At 51.3% G+C, this 14526-nt stretch overlaps 1 protein-coding gene across 1 annotated transcript in view; it reads right to left on the minus strand.

The window, feature by feature from the left end:
• ADAMTSL3 (ADAMTS like 3) overlaps nucleotides 1–14526 on the minus strand; it is a 378645-nt gene that overhangs the window by 16845 nt on the left and 347274 nt on the right. Inside the window, exon 11 of the mRNA XM_060259735.1 lies at nucleotides 1506–1556. Within this exon, the coding sequence (XP_060115718.1) occupies nucleotides 1506–1556 (51 nt within the window). The remainder of the gene's footprint in view (nucleotides 1–1505; nucleotides 1557–14526) is intronic.

Raw genomic sequence — 14526 nt, forward strand, 5'->3', positions numbered from 1 at the left:
TGCGATCTCCAGAAACATTGGGAGTCTATGGCTTGTTTAAGTCTGATTCCAGACACCCTCATTTATCACAGGTGGAAGAACATTTAAAGCACCTCAAAGGTGCAGGCAGGGTTGCTCTCATGGAATCAGAGCCAGTTCCACAGGACAGACCAACACAACTGGACAACTCCAATCTGGTCGTGTATTTTGAATGTTCTCCAGGCTGCAAGGGAGACGACGGCAAGACAGTGGCCCCTGTGCAGATGAGTGACTGTCTAAAGAGCACCCCAGAAAAGGGGTCTGCAACAGAAATTGTTGCCTGTGGGGTGGATGCAAGGATCAGTGGTGGACCATCTGCTTTGCACAAGGAAGATCTCAAGTTCAATCCCTGCCATTTCCAGTTAAAAGGATCAGGTGATGAGAAAAGCCTCAGAGAGCCACTTCCATTCAGTCACCTTGATAGTCTAATTAAGTATAAGGCAATTTTGTGTGTTCCTGGCATGCATCTTCACCCCACTACCATTCCTGTTCAAAGTTTTGCAGATTTTTGTGACACTTCCAGAAACTGCAGAATTCGTGTGGAGGAGGATTTATACCCCACCCTTCACTCGGGAGTCTCAAGACCAGCTTACAATTTCCTTTCCCTTTCCCTCTCCACAACAGACACCATGTGAGGTAGGTAGGGTTGAGAGAGCTCTGAGAGAATTGCTCTTTCAAGAACAGCTCTGAGAGAACTTGTGACTAACTCAAGATCATATTGGCAGCTGCACATGGACAAGTGGGGAATCAAACTCAGTTCTCCCAGATAAAGAGTCCACACTTTTAACCACTATACCAAACTGTGGCCAAAGAAAGGAGCTGGTTCTATTTGTCATACCACCCAAGGAACAAAGGTCAGGTCTCCAGCCCCAGAGAGCCGAAAGTAGAATGAGAAACCCTCCCATTTCCTGTGGCACACACACACACTCATTATTTTTAGCCCACAGTCACATTTTTGATCAAACAGGCTTTATAAGATTTTCAAGCACCAGCGAAAACCTGGAAGGACAAGCACACAGGCCCTGGGCCAATTAAAAGGTCTGCAACCCCCACCCCTTCCTGGAACATCTTTCTCCTGCAATTTGCCTTGCTGAAATCAGCACGTGAAAAGGCCTCATAGCCTTTGGTCTGGAGTGTGCGCTCACTCCATCTGTTCCTCTCTCCGAGTTTTTATTTAGCTGACTGAAATATTCCAGTTAACAACTGCTATCTTATACATAACTTTGTAATGGGCTACCAGCACTTAAGCAGGCAAATGCATTAACGCCGTATTGGGCATTTAAACACTACAAGCTTTGGCGCAACCTTATCTGAAGGACTGAGCGTGCCAGGCTGGCGGCTTAGCTGCTGCCTTCTATGGCAAATGGTCGCTGGCCTTCATCTTGGGTAAAGCAGAATCTGTGAAGCAAGTATCAGAGCCTGTACTCAACTGTCAGTGGCACACTTATCTTGGCGACAACTTCCGGTCTTGTAGATTCCATACATACCGAGGAAGTGGCTGGAAGTGATCATAAGGCATGATTTCTTTAAATCCATCGCTGTGAATAAAACAAGTATTTAGAACATTAGTAGCTAAATAACAAGTATTATAATCTCTATATGTTATGCACATTTGAATTTAAAGATATACACACACATGCATGAAACCCATGCACAACACAAGAACCAGTGGCTGCAATCACACACACTAAATAATGCACTTTCAATCCACTTTCAGTGCACTTTCCAGCTGGATTTTACTGTATGAACTAGCAAAATCCAGTTGGAAAGTGAATTAAAAGTGGATTGAAAATGAATTATTCAGCGTGTGTGATCGCAGCTGGTGTGTTGGTTCCAGGACTGGTGCATTCAAAGGTTCCACTCAGCCAATGAAACGCACTGGACAATGTAGGCCCAGGTCAGTCACTATCAACCCAGCCTACACAGGGTCACCAACCTTGAGATGGGGCAATTCTTGGAGTTCTCCCGAAATTACAACTGATGTCCAGGCTACAAAAATGGCAGTTTCAGAGGGCAGACCCCAAGGGCACCACATCCCTGCTGACTGAGCTCCCTCCCCAGACATTGCTCTGAATATTCAGGGATTCCCCAAGCTGGAATTGACAACTGGGAGGATGGAACAGAGGAAGGGGCAACCTTGCCTGCCCATCCTGAGCTGCTTTGGAAGAAGAACAGGGTAAAAAGTGCTGATGGGAAGATAAGACCAGGGTATTTATTTATTTATTACATAGAATCATAGAGTTGGAAGAAACCTCCAGGGTCATCTAGTCCAAACCCCCCGCACAATGCAGGAAACTCACAAACACCTTCCCCTAAATTCACAGGATCTTCATTGCTGTCAGCCAAAGAAGAAGAGCCCACCACCTCCCAAGGAAACCTGTTCCACTGAGGAGCTGCTCTAATGGTCAGGAAGTTCTTCCTAATGTTGAGCCAGAAACCCTTTTGATTTCATTTCAACCCATTGGTTCTGGTCCGACCTTCCGGAGCCACAGAAAACAATTCCACACCATCCTCTATATGACATCCCTTCAAGTACTTGATGATGGTGATCATATCACCCCTCAGCTGCCACCTCTCCAGGCTAAACATCCCCAGCTCCTTCAACCTTTCCTCATAGGACTTGGTCTCCAGACCCCTCACCATCTTCATCGCCCTTCTCTGGACCCGTTCCAGTTTGTCTATATCCTTCTAATTGTCTATATCCTTCTGATGCTCTGATTTTGCAGGTTCCTGCTTACCTCCAGCCAGCTGGCCAGTAGGGGCAGCTCCACCCCCAAACATGACATCTGATGATGTCATAAGGAAGTAACATCATCACTCTAGGGACACTGCACAGTGACGTGCTGGTTTGGGGGCAAAACTCTATGGCCGTTTTCGCACTAGCATTTACTCCAGCGTAGCACCCCATTTACCTCCGGATCTTTTCCTGGTTTTCGCACCTGTTGCTCCGGCGCTGCGTCTTGCTCCGGTGCTGCAGGGGTTTCACGCCGGAGTATCTAGATCCACCTCCTTCCGGAGTTTTTGAAAACCTCTGGATCCACACCGGATCCACTCCTCGGAGTTTGCTGTGGGAAATCCATCCACGCCGGATCGACTGCTTTGTGGGCGTCACCCTCTCCCTTTCCGTCCTCCCACCCCATCCACCCCCTTGGCCAATCATCAGCCGTTCGCGGCGCTTCCCAAAAGTGCCCGCACGGCCATTTTTTTAAAAAAACTTCATCTTTCTTGCGTAATAGCGATATTTCGAAATTAACAAATAGAAAAAAAAAACCCTCCTGAAGCGGCGGGTATGTGAGGTTGCTTTTCCGCTGTTGCGTTATTTCGCAACTTCGAAATTGCATTATACATTATACATTGTGGGGGGGGGGGAAATCTAGTGCCGGCGTGGGCCAAAGCGTTCATGTGTGTGTGTTTTAAAAAGGCAATGCCTCCCTCAGCTGTGCCACCAGCATTTCTGGACCTGCACAAAATCGCCATGTATAAAATGGGAAGTTGGAGTCCTGCATTCTCCACCCTGGCTACATTCCGCTCGGTTAGAAAATAGACGCGAGCTCGCTCTTCACACGCGCCACAGAAGGGGAAGGAGAGAATGGGGCGGGGGGGGGGAGCTCTGGCAGCAGGAGTCAGTCAGGTCCCCGTTGCAGCTGCAAGCGCCAGCCGGGGAGGGGGAAGAGCGCGGAGGAAATGCCAGCTTCGCCACCCGAGAGGGATCGAGGCTGGGAAGGGAAGAAGCTGCCACACACACACACACAAAAACCCCTCGATTTCTCTCTCTTCGTTATTGCGATATTTCGCAACTCCGGAAAATAGACGCGAGGTCGCTCTTCACACACGCCACAGAAGGGGAAGGAGAGAATGGGGCGGGGGGGGAGCTCTGGCAGCAGGAGTCAGTCAGGTCCCCGTTGCGGCTGCAAGCGCCAGCCGGGGAGGGGGAAGAGCGCGGAGGAAATCTCAGCTTCACCACCCGGGAGGGAGCGAGGCTGGGAAAGGAAGAAGCTGCCACATACACACACACACACACGCAACTCTGGAATTTGTGTTGGGGGGGAATCTAGTGCTGGGATTCTCCACTGTGAATGCTTCTGTTAATACATAAAGGGCTGTGGAGGATACTACAGCTGCAGCCACTCCATAAGCAGAAGCGGCACGCGTGATGCGGTTTACGTTGTTACGTTGTTACGCAATTAGACTTGCGCTTAAAAAAAAAATGATTGACAAGGCATCGAAGTCAAGTCGATGCTAGTGCAAAAACGATTTGAGCCGGGGCTTCATGGAAAGCGACTCCACTAAAGAGGCAATGTGCGAAAACGAGGAAAATGATCCGGACATAATTGCGCCGAGGAATAAGGGGAGCAAACGCTAAGTGCGAAAACGACCTATGGGTTAAGTTCAGTTTTACCACTGAGTTCACCCTGGTGTGATGAGGTCACCTCTGTGTGATGTCATCACATTGGGGACACTCTGCTTCTCGCTCCCGGAAAGCTCCAACCCACCCCCCACTGACACAAGGTAGGGACCTGGCAGCCCAAGACCAAGATAGTTCAGGCATGTTCTAGGAAGATTCTGTGTCCCCTCCCCTCCACAGTTTAACTGAACTGCTAAAAGTTTTAGTTCTCAGATTTCAGAGTCAGAGGAAGGTTCTTTGGAGAGCTGGGGGTTTGTTCCAATGACAGCAAAGAACTTTTATGTCTATTAATGACAACACCAATTTCTTTTTTTAGGAAAAAAACAGTTCAGGAGAGCAAATTGTGCCATTTATCCTGGAAGTGCTGCTTCTTTGTCTCTTGATCTCCAACTGAAGCACAGGCTGGGAAGACAAGGGTGCTGGCAGGTAGCCAGTGAGGATGGTGGGAAATAGCCTACTGGTTGGGGGGCCTTGACAGGCCGGGCAAATGCTTCTCCTCACTACCAGGGACTTATTTTATTCATTATTTTATTTAACATATTTATTAGCCAACCTCTCTATCTTATAAGAACTCAAGGCAGCTTACAATGTAAATAATGAAATACAATAAAATATGCTTGAATTCAAAATCACGTGGCCAGAGGCTGGGATATTCTCTAGGAAACTACCAAAGACTGTTATCCAGGCTTCATAACCTCTGCATTGGCTGGGCCCAGTGTAAAATTTAGGAGCCTGACCATATCTCCTTGCCTGGCCAACAGGACACTGTGGTTTTTGCCTGCAACACTTCAAAATCAAGTTGAGGCTGGCTCAGTGAGTAAAGCACCTGTGTTGTATGCAAAAAGTCCCACAAGCAATCCCTGCTGTTTAAGGGATTAAGGGATATGGGATGTGCAGCTGATGTTGGAGAACACCTCCTTCTGCCCTAAACCTTGGAAAGCCTCTACCAATAAGATACTATGCCTGATGGACCAACAGTCTGATGCCATTTAAGGCGGTTTCATATATTCATACGGCTTCAGGGACCCTAAACTACAGAACACAGACTCCAGGTATGGATTTTGGTGCACCTGCCCTGCAGTCCTGGACTGGCCATGATACTTAATAAAGAGGAGCAATACGAAAGAGAACAGAACAGTCAACCTTTGGCATCTCAGCGCCTTCATTTTTATAGTACTGACATTAATGGCAAGTACCTCTATTATGTGTCCCTTTTGCCCTCCTTTTTATGATGCTCCCATCCTACTTCTAAAAGATTTGGGAACTTTTTACAACCTGTGTTCAAGTTTTGCCAGAGTGGGTCTGCAGAACAGGCCCTGGTAAGTTCAGAACATCTTTGGGTTGCTTTCAATGATTACATTCAACCACGATTAGAGGAAACAGGACAGTTTAGTTATAGGAAATGAAATCCACCAAGAGCATTTCCTTTTCTTCTTAGATAGGTTTCCGGCTCTGCCAGCTGGCATTTTAACGTGAGGTTCTGGGCTAGATACTGCTGTGTTATTTTAAGATACTTTGAGCAGAGCCAGGAAACAGCACCAGACGGTCCAACGGCCAACTCACCTTGAACAGCATTGTGCAACTTAATACGGCCCAATATACACCGCGGCCTTTAGGAACTTGGCCACGGCATCATGTGGTCTTTGCACCACAAGCATCTTTACTTGGCACTGCATTTGTTTTACTGGAGGCTGTAACTCTCAAGGGAACAAAAAAAATGGCTTCATTTCCACATGGAAAGGAGGAAATATGATGCTATGGGCTTCAGGTAGGTCAGTGATGCCCAAATTAGACACCAGGCATCAACATGAGAGGGCTGAAGTGCGTCTTGAAAAAAGCTGCCTCCATGCTTATGCTCATATTTTTATGTCGTAATGTCTAATGTTTTATGCTCTGTCAAACACTAAGATTTTCCACTTCTGTGTTTTTCTGCTTCTGGATTTTAATGTGCTTAATGCTTCTGGGTTTCATTGGCTGGTTTGTTCATTTAAACAGTGCTATTATTATATTTTTGTGCTTTATTTTTTGAGCTGCTTCAAGCAGGTCTCTGAAGAGATGGCATATAAATGGAATACAAATGGAAGCAGCCTCTACTCCAGGGGTGGGGAATCCTTTTTCTGCCAAGGGCCATATGGATATTTATAACATCATTTGCAGGCCATAAAAAATATCAACTTAAAAAACAGTGCTCCGCTGAGGAAGAATGATTCAGGCCAGCAAAATTAATGTAAATAATTGTTTTTCTATTTGAAGTCATGTGGGGAGAGACTAATCTGGCGCGCACACACACACGGTCCGCCACCCTAGGCAAATGCATAGATCCAGGGCTTTTTTGTAGAAAAAGCCCAGCAGGAACTCAGTAGCATATTAGACCGCATCACCTAATATTAGCATATTAGGTCACACACACATTAGCATATTAGGCCACACCATCTGGGATAATCAAGTGCAAACTGAACTGTGACAGTAACTTTTCCAGGCCCTGCAGCCATTCTGACCAGCCAGCCAGGCCCCAGGGAGGCAGCCGCACAGTACATCTGGGCCCTGTGATCCCTGCCTGGCCCTGGGGAGGCTGCTGCACAGTGCAGCTGGGCCCCATGATCCTCGCTGGCCAGCCAGGGCCCAGGGGGGCTGCCACATGGCTCGGTTTGGTCCAGCAATCCCCGAGGGCCACATATGGCCCTCAGGACAGAGGTTCCCCACCCCTACTCTACTCGGTGTTCCCTGGAAGCAGGAAACCGCAGGTGGGCTATGGTCCCCTCTTCTCTCTGCCAATGTTTTGACTGTGCACTGATATCACCCCAAGAAAAGAAGGACTGCAACCAACAGTTCTGGAAGACTTACCGCTTCCCAGAAAACTCAGCTCTAACTAAGCACAATGGGAAGAACAGCATGCTGGGACTCAAGACAAAGGTCAGGCAAGCCCGATCTCATCAGTTCTTGGAAGCTAAGCAGGGTTGACTGTGGTTAGTACTTGGATGGGAGACTGTCCTTGAAATACCCAATCGAAAGGCAAGAGCAGGCTTATTCAGTCACCTACCCTGAATATCTTCCAAGCCCCCAGTAGGAGTCAGCCACCGGAGGTCGATATAGGCTTCCCAACCCTCCTGCCCTGGCGGGGGACCCCAGGATTTCCACCCTCTTCCCCTGCTCCCCCCAAAAACAGAAGCGGGGGGAGGGGGTGGAAACGGCGCCGGGGAGCATGGCGAGCTGCCGCATCCTGGAGCCGGCGAGGCCGCCGCGCCGCTGCTGCCACCTCTCCTTCCACCGCAGCTGCTCCTCCGAGATGAGCCCAGGCTGAGCCCATCGCAGAGGAGCAGCCAAGAGGCGGCAGCGGCGCAGGGGAGGGCGAGGCAGGCCAGGAGCATGGCGAGCCGCGAATCTGGGCCCTTCTAGGACCCAGACTTGCGGCTCGCCACGTCCCCGGCCCGCCTCCACACCCTTCCTACGCTTCCACCCCAGAAGCGGAGTGGGCGAGGCGGCAGCGGCGGCCTCTTCTCCGCTCGCCGTGGCTGCTCCTCCAAGATGGGCTCAGCCTCTTCTCTGCTCGCCCGCCTCCACATCCCCGGCCCGCCTCCACTCCCCCCTTCGCTTCCACCCCAGAAGCGGAGCGGGCAAGGCGGCAGCGGCGGCCTCCTCCGCTCGCCGTGGCTGCTCCTCCAAGATGGGCTCAGGCTGAGCCCATCTTGGAGGAGCAGCCACGGCGAGCGGAGAAGAGGCTGCCGCCTCGCCCGCTCTGCTTCTGGGGTGGAAGCGGAGGGGGGGGTGGAGGCGGGCCGGGGGCGTGGAGGCGGGCCGGGGCTCGCCGTTTCCCCCCCTCCCCCCTAGCTCCACCCCAGTGTCTCCTGGCTCCATCCCCAAAGTCTCCTGGCTCCACCCCCAAAGTCCCCAGATATTTCTGGGGATGGACTTGGGAACCCTAGGTCGATATGGTTTTAATCCAGAAGTGGAATTATAGTGTTTCAGATACAAAGAGTTTGGGAGAGAGTAAACAGTTGAGAGATAAAGCCAAAACAAGTTTAAGTATATGTGCCAAATGGCATATGAAGTTCAAGTTTCTAAAAGTTAACCCTGTGGCCCTGACCCAACAGGGTGTTTTAAAAAAAAATACAGGGAAATGTCCCTATATCTAACAGCCAAAGGCTGGTCCTCTGTGCAGAAAGGCATGTGTTTCATGGAGCCTACCATAGCTATAGAGTAGGGTTAGGCACATCCTCAGGTTCATATAAAGATTTCACTTGAAAAAACAAAACTAGTTTGGCTAGAATAGGAAGAAAGCAAAGGACAGGGATCCAGAGTGAGCAGGAAGCAAGAGTCAGTAACCGCAGTGGCAACAGCAGCAGCAGGAGGACATGGGATTTTCACCTTCCCCAGGTGTCCTTGCGGGTCCTGCTTTTTATATATAAAATAATAATGTATGAATATCATATCTAAATGTCACAAACATAACTACAACGAGGACAAGCATGAGCTGACAAGCCATATGAACATATGAACATATGAAGCTGCCTTATATTGAATCAGACCTTTGGTCCATCCAAGTCAGTATTGTCTTCTCAGACTGGCAGCGGCTCTCTAGGGTCTCAAGCTGAGGTTTTTCACACCTATTTGCCTGGACCCTTTTTTGGAGTGCCAGGGATTGAACCTGGGACCTTCTGCTTCCCAAGCAGATGCTCTACCACTGAGCCACCGTCCCTCACACCGTACTCACACAAAAAAACGTAAATTAAATTACAAGGCGATGCACATAACAATTGCCAGAATCTGACTCCGGCTTATAACTTGCAGACCCAAGAAAAGCCACACGACTGCTGGATACATTTTGACCTGCTGATCTTTTTCAATGGTATTGAGTTACAGGTGCAAGTAGAGATAAATCCAAGTGGAGCGAATCATCTCCCTCTTGGGCTCACGAGGGCAGATAGTAATTCACGGAACATCTATTCAGAGGAATGCTATCTGGGCCAGTAGGATTATTTTTGGGGAAAAGATATTTTATACCAGATATTCTTTGCACTTGCAGCTCAAGATAACTTAATGACTCCCTCTATTATTTTATTTAGTTTTACTTGATTCTTAGTCTGCCCTCAACAGGCTCAGGATGGATTACAACAAAAAGTAAAACAATAATATAAATGCAGTTAACATGTAACAGTCAATAAAAATCCACCTAATATCAGACAATTACATCAATAAATAGCAGTTCTTTAGCACAGATAGCACATTTTTTAAAAAGTGGATAGCCAAGAAAAACAGGCCAGAATAGTATAAAGTAGAGCAGGGGAGGCCAACGCAAATGGAATTTTGCTGCCTGGCAGAACATCTCTGTTTTCTAATCTCTATGGAACTGAATTAAGTCCCACAGAGCCCTGATCTCCCTTGGGAGAATGTTCCACCAGGTCAGTTCCAGGGCTGAAAAACCCTGGCTCTGGCTGAGACTAAGCCGGCCAAGGATAGGATCCAAAGCAATGGACTCAAATTACAAGCAGGAAAGTACCAGCTGGATATTGGGGGGGGGGGGGGGGAGTTCAGAGTAGTTCAAAGGTGGAACCAGTTGCTTAGGAAGTTGGTGAGCTCCCCTTCATTGGCAGTCTTCAAAATGCAGCTGGATGATTATTTGTCAGAGATACTTTAGGCTGTGTCAGAACTTGTATCTTTACTGCTGGTTCCCTATAATGTGACCAATGCTGTAATGTATTTTTACTATGACTTAGAACTGCTTTGTTACTGAACCAAACTGACTCCATGTTGTAACCCTTGCTTGACCCAAAATGCTTGAATAGTAATTAACCTTGCCCCACTGGTATCCAAAATATTTGGGGTTGTAGAATGAGTTATGTTATGTCTCTGCACATTCTCACACTGGGACCCTTTGAAGCCGAGCAGCATGGCCTTCGAAGTAGGGAGGCATCCTCTCTACTGATAGCGATGGTGAGAAGACAGATGTGCCTGTAACGGTGTGAATTGGGGCTTTGTGAGATGTTTGTTTTACGTGTATAAAATTGTGCTGGTGCTGGCTCTCGCCATCACTGTTATCTTGCCTCTTCCAGTGCTTAGTTCTCTTCAATAAAATCCTAACTTTGTAACCAAGTATGGGATCCGTTTGAAGTTCTTAAGTTCTGACATTATAACGGTGATCCCATTGTTAGTGGCTTATCTGTACTGGAGGCTTGGCCCGATGGCGGCAAAAGTGCCAGACGACGGAGAGCCCACCACCCCAACAGAGGACCCGCCGCTCGACCCAAATGTGACGGGGGTCCGGCGCAAAATTAAGGTCCCGGCGCCTTTCTCGGTCGACGCCGCGTTCCCAGCCCCGCGAACCTGGAGCCCACGGAAGTCCACGGCAGCAATCGACGCCACGGAGCAGCGGTACTGAAGCATGCTGGGCGAAGGGGGAGCCGGAGACGGCGGCCAAGAGGAGGGCCCGGAGCCCCGAGGGGGAGACGACCAGATCCGGACCCTCCGCAACGACTTATTCGACTGGGTTCGGGAGATACACGACGACGTGCATCGATCCCGCGTGACGATGGCCGAGGAGTTGCAGCAGAACCTGGGCGCGATCTACGACCAGCTCCGCACCTTGCAAACTGCGGTCCTGGGAGTCCCGATTGGAGGGCTACCGCTGGGGCAACCGCCCGTAGCCCCGCCGGCTCTGCCGGCCCCAGCTCCGCAAGCTCCGGCCGCCCCGGCCCCGCCGGCTCCGCCGGCCCCAGCGCCGCAAGCTCCGGCCGCCCCGGCCCCGCCGGCTCCGGGCGTCCCGGCGCCGCCGGCTCCGCCTGCCCCGGCACCACCAGCCCCGCTGGCCCCGGCTGCCCCGGCGCTGCCGGCCCTGCCCGCTCCAGGGGCCCCAGCGCCCCCCGCCCCGATCCTGCCGGCTCTACCGGGCCCCGCGCCGCCGCCGGGGGCGCCGCGAGCCCCAGGGGGGGCCGAGGGTCGAGGAAGAGAATTGAAGATTACTTTCGATGGGAATCCGGAGGACGTGGAGTATTTTACCATACAGTGCGACACGTTCTTCACCCACTGGGGTGCGGATTACCCGACCGAAGCCAGCCGAGTGTACCACATCGCATCCCGACTGAGAGGCGCGGCCCGCAAGTGGTACGTCGGGCTTTTTATGGGAAGAAAACCCGAGCTAGCTACGGTGGCGGGGTTCCTGCACGCGATGCTCCGCCAGTACGGCGATCCCCTGCGGGAGGAGAAGGCCGTCGCCGCCCTTCAGCGCATAGAGCAAGGCAACCGCTCCACCCGCGAGTATGCCACCGAGTTCCTGGGGTACTGCGCGGCGGCGAGGGGATGGAACGAGGTCATGAAATATACCGCGTTCATCAATGGTTTGAACCCGTCAATTCTCGACCGCTGCTACAGTCAAGGGAGACCCGACACATTGGTCGGATGGATCCAGCTGGCCGGAGAGGTGGAGACCAACCTTCAACATGTGGGGATGCGACGGCAGCAGCTGGCGAAGAAGGCGGCGAAGCTCACGCCGACTAAATCCGAAGGGAGAAAGGCACCGGCGGCCTCCACCCCGTCTCCCGCTCGCAAGTGCTTCAAATGCGGAGACCCAAATCATCTCGCTGCCAACTGCCCGGTAAGAGTGGGTGCCACCCCACCCACGGCGAAGACAACTACCCCAGGGCCGAAGAAGAAAAAGAGCGGCCGCTCGAAGGAGCCCAGCCGGGGCTCCGTCGCCACTTCCTTGGCGACTGACGAGGATTTTACCACCGACTTGGCTACAGTGGAAGAATCGACCGAAGAATCGGACGACACCGAGTCGGCGGGAAACGACAGCGACCTGCTTTAATGGGTGCCGCAAAGCAGGTCCAGCAACAGCCGGCACTCCTCACGGTGAGAGCAACAGGGGGTTTACTATTTATGGCTGTTACCCTCCTCAACCCTACCCTAAAGAGATTCATGCACGCCCGAGCGCTGATCGACTCCGGGTGTAACAGGGAACTGATCACCCCCCGCCTAGTTGAGGCGTTGGGATTAGCCACCTCCCCCCTACCACAGCCGATGCAGTTCCAGCAGATGGACGGGGGGCCCATGAGGGGGGAACCATGTGCGTTAGAGACTCAGGCAGTCCCGGTGGGAACCGAGGAGCATTGGGGGATTGAAACTTTCGTAATTGCCCCCTCTTGCTCTTTCGACGTGGTGATGGGCTCGTCCTGGCTCGCCCGCCACCAACCAGACATAAGGTGGGAGGAACAAATCGTCCGGTTCCCGGATTGGAGGTGTGAGCATCACCACTGGCGCCCCGAATGGGGACCGCACGCTCCCCCCCAAAACATGCGGGCTTGCCTCACTCTCGAGGAAGTCGCCTCAATCCCCAAGGAATACCAGGATCTAAGATTAGCGTTTAGCGAGAAGGAAGCGGACGAGCTACCGCCCCACCGCCCTACGGACTGTGCCATCGAGCTGATCCCAGGGCAACAGCTTCCCAAGGCGAAACTGTACTCCATGGGTTGGGCGGAAAAAGCTGAACTCCGAAAGTTTTTGGACAAGAACCTTAAGCGCGGCTTCATACGGCCGGCCACTGCCCCCCATGCCGCCCCCGTCCTCTTCCGAAAGAAAAAGGACGGGTCTCTTAGGCTCTGCACAGATTTTCGTGCTATAAACGGGATTTCCATGTCCAACGCCTACCCGATCCCGTTGATAAAGGATTTGTTGAACACCGTAGCAAAGGGCAAAGTATTTACAAAGCTTGATCTCCGAGACGCGTACTTCCGCGTCCGCATCAAAGAGGGGACGAGTGGAAGACAGCATTCAACACCCCCCTGGGACAATTTGAGTACCTAGTCATGCCCTTCGGACTGCAGGGAGCCCCTGGTGTTTTCATGAACTTTATCAATGAAGTGCTACGGGAATTCCTGTTTAAGGGGGTGGTGGTGTACCTTGATGACATCATTATCTATTCACAAGATCTAAAGTCTCATGTACCCCTGGTCCGAAAAGTGTTACGCACCCTTTGCAAACACAAACTGTACGCTAAATTGTCAAAATGCGAGTTCCACAAGACCGAATTGGACTATTTGGGTTTCCGGGTGTCGGGGGAGGGATTGGCCATGGACCCCGCAAAGGTCCAAGCGGTACTAGACTGGGAACCCCCTCGAACCCGCAAACAGTTACAAAGTTTTATCGGGTTCGCTAACTTTTACCGCGATTTCATTAAGGGGTTTGCCACCGTCATGCTCCCCCTCACAGAACTTCTCAAAACCAAAGGGAAGGGGGAAGAGGCGAAAAAGCCGGGCGCACGCCTAACGTGGACGCCTGAATGCCAAAAAGCTTTCAGTGAACTAAAACGCCTCTTCACCTCCGAACCCGTGTTGGCTCATCCTGACGAGCGGAAACCCTTCGTGGTCCAATGCGACGCCTCCGACACCGCAGTGGGAGCCATACTAATGCAGAGGGGGGAAAATGGGGTGCTCCGTCCATGTGCCTATATCTCAAGGAAATTTTCCAACGAACAAAGAAATTGGTCAGTCTGGGACAAGGAGGCGTTTGCAGTCATGTTTGCCCTGAAAACTTGGCGCTCCTGGCTTGAAGGAGCGAGAGTGCCCTTTGAAATCTGGACCGATCATAAAAACCTTGAAGCCCTCACCGGGCGCCGCAAAATGACTGCAAAACAAATCCGGTGGGCTGGTTTCTTTGCTAAATTTGACTTTGTGCTGAAACACATCCCAGGCTCAAAGAACTTTTTAGCAGACGCCCTCTCTCGCATGCCACAACACGACAGTCTCCGGGAGGAGGTAGTGGACTCATTAATTTCCCCCTCAGCCATCTCGGGGGGGGTCACTACCCGCTCAGGGAGGCAGACCAGCCCCCCGGATTCAGATCTGCTGCCTCGATTCCTCTCAGAATACAACCAGGAGACCGACCGCCCACCCAACTTGGTTAAAGCCGAAAACGGGCTCTGGCTGCACAATGAAAAAATCTATGTACCCGACCCCCTCAGAAAAGAGGTCTTGGAGCGCTGTCACTCAAGTCGCCTGGCCGGCCACTTTGGCTATGTCAAAACCCTCAACTTACTCACTTGTAGAGTGTTCTGCATGGAGCAGGGGGTTGGACTATATCAGGGGTGTCAAACACCTGGCCCAGGGGCTGAA

This window comes from Heteronotia binoei, chromosome 19 (genome assembly GCF_032191835.1).
Source record: "Heteronotia binoei isolate CCM8104 ecotype False Entrance Well chromosome 19, APGP_CSIRO_Hbin_v1, whole genome shotgun sequence".
NCBI classification, from domain to species: Eukaryota; Metazoa; Chordata; class Lepidosauria; order Squamata; family Gekkonidae; genus Heteronotia; species Heteronotia binoei.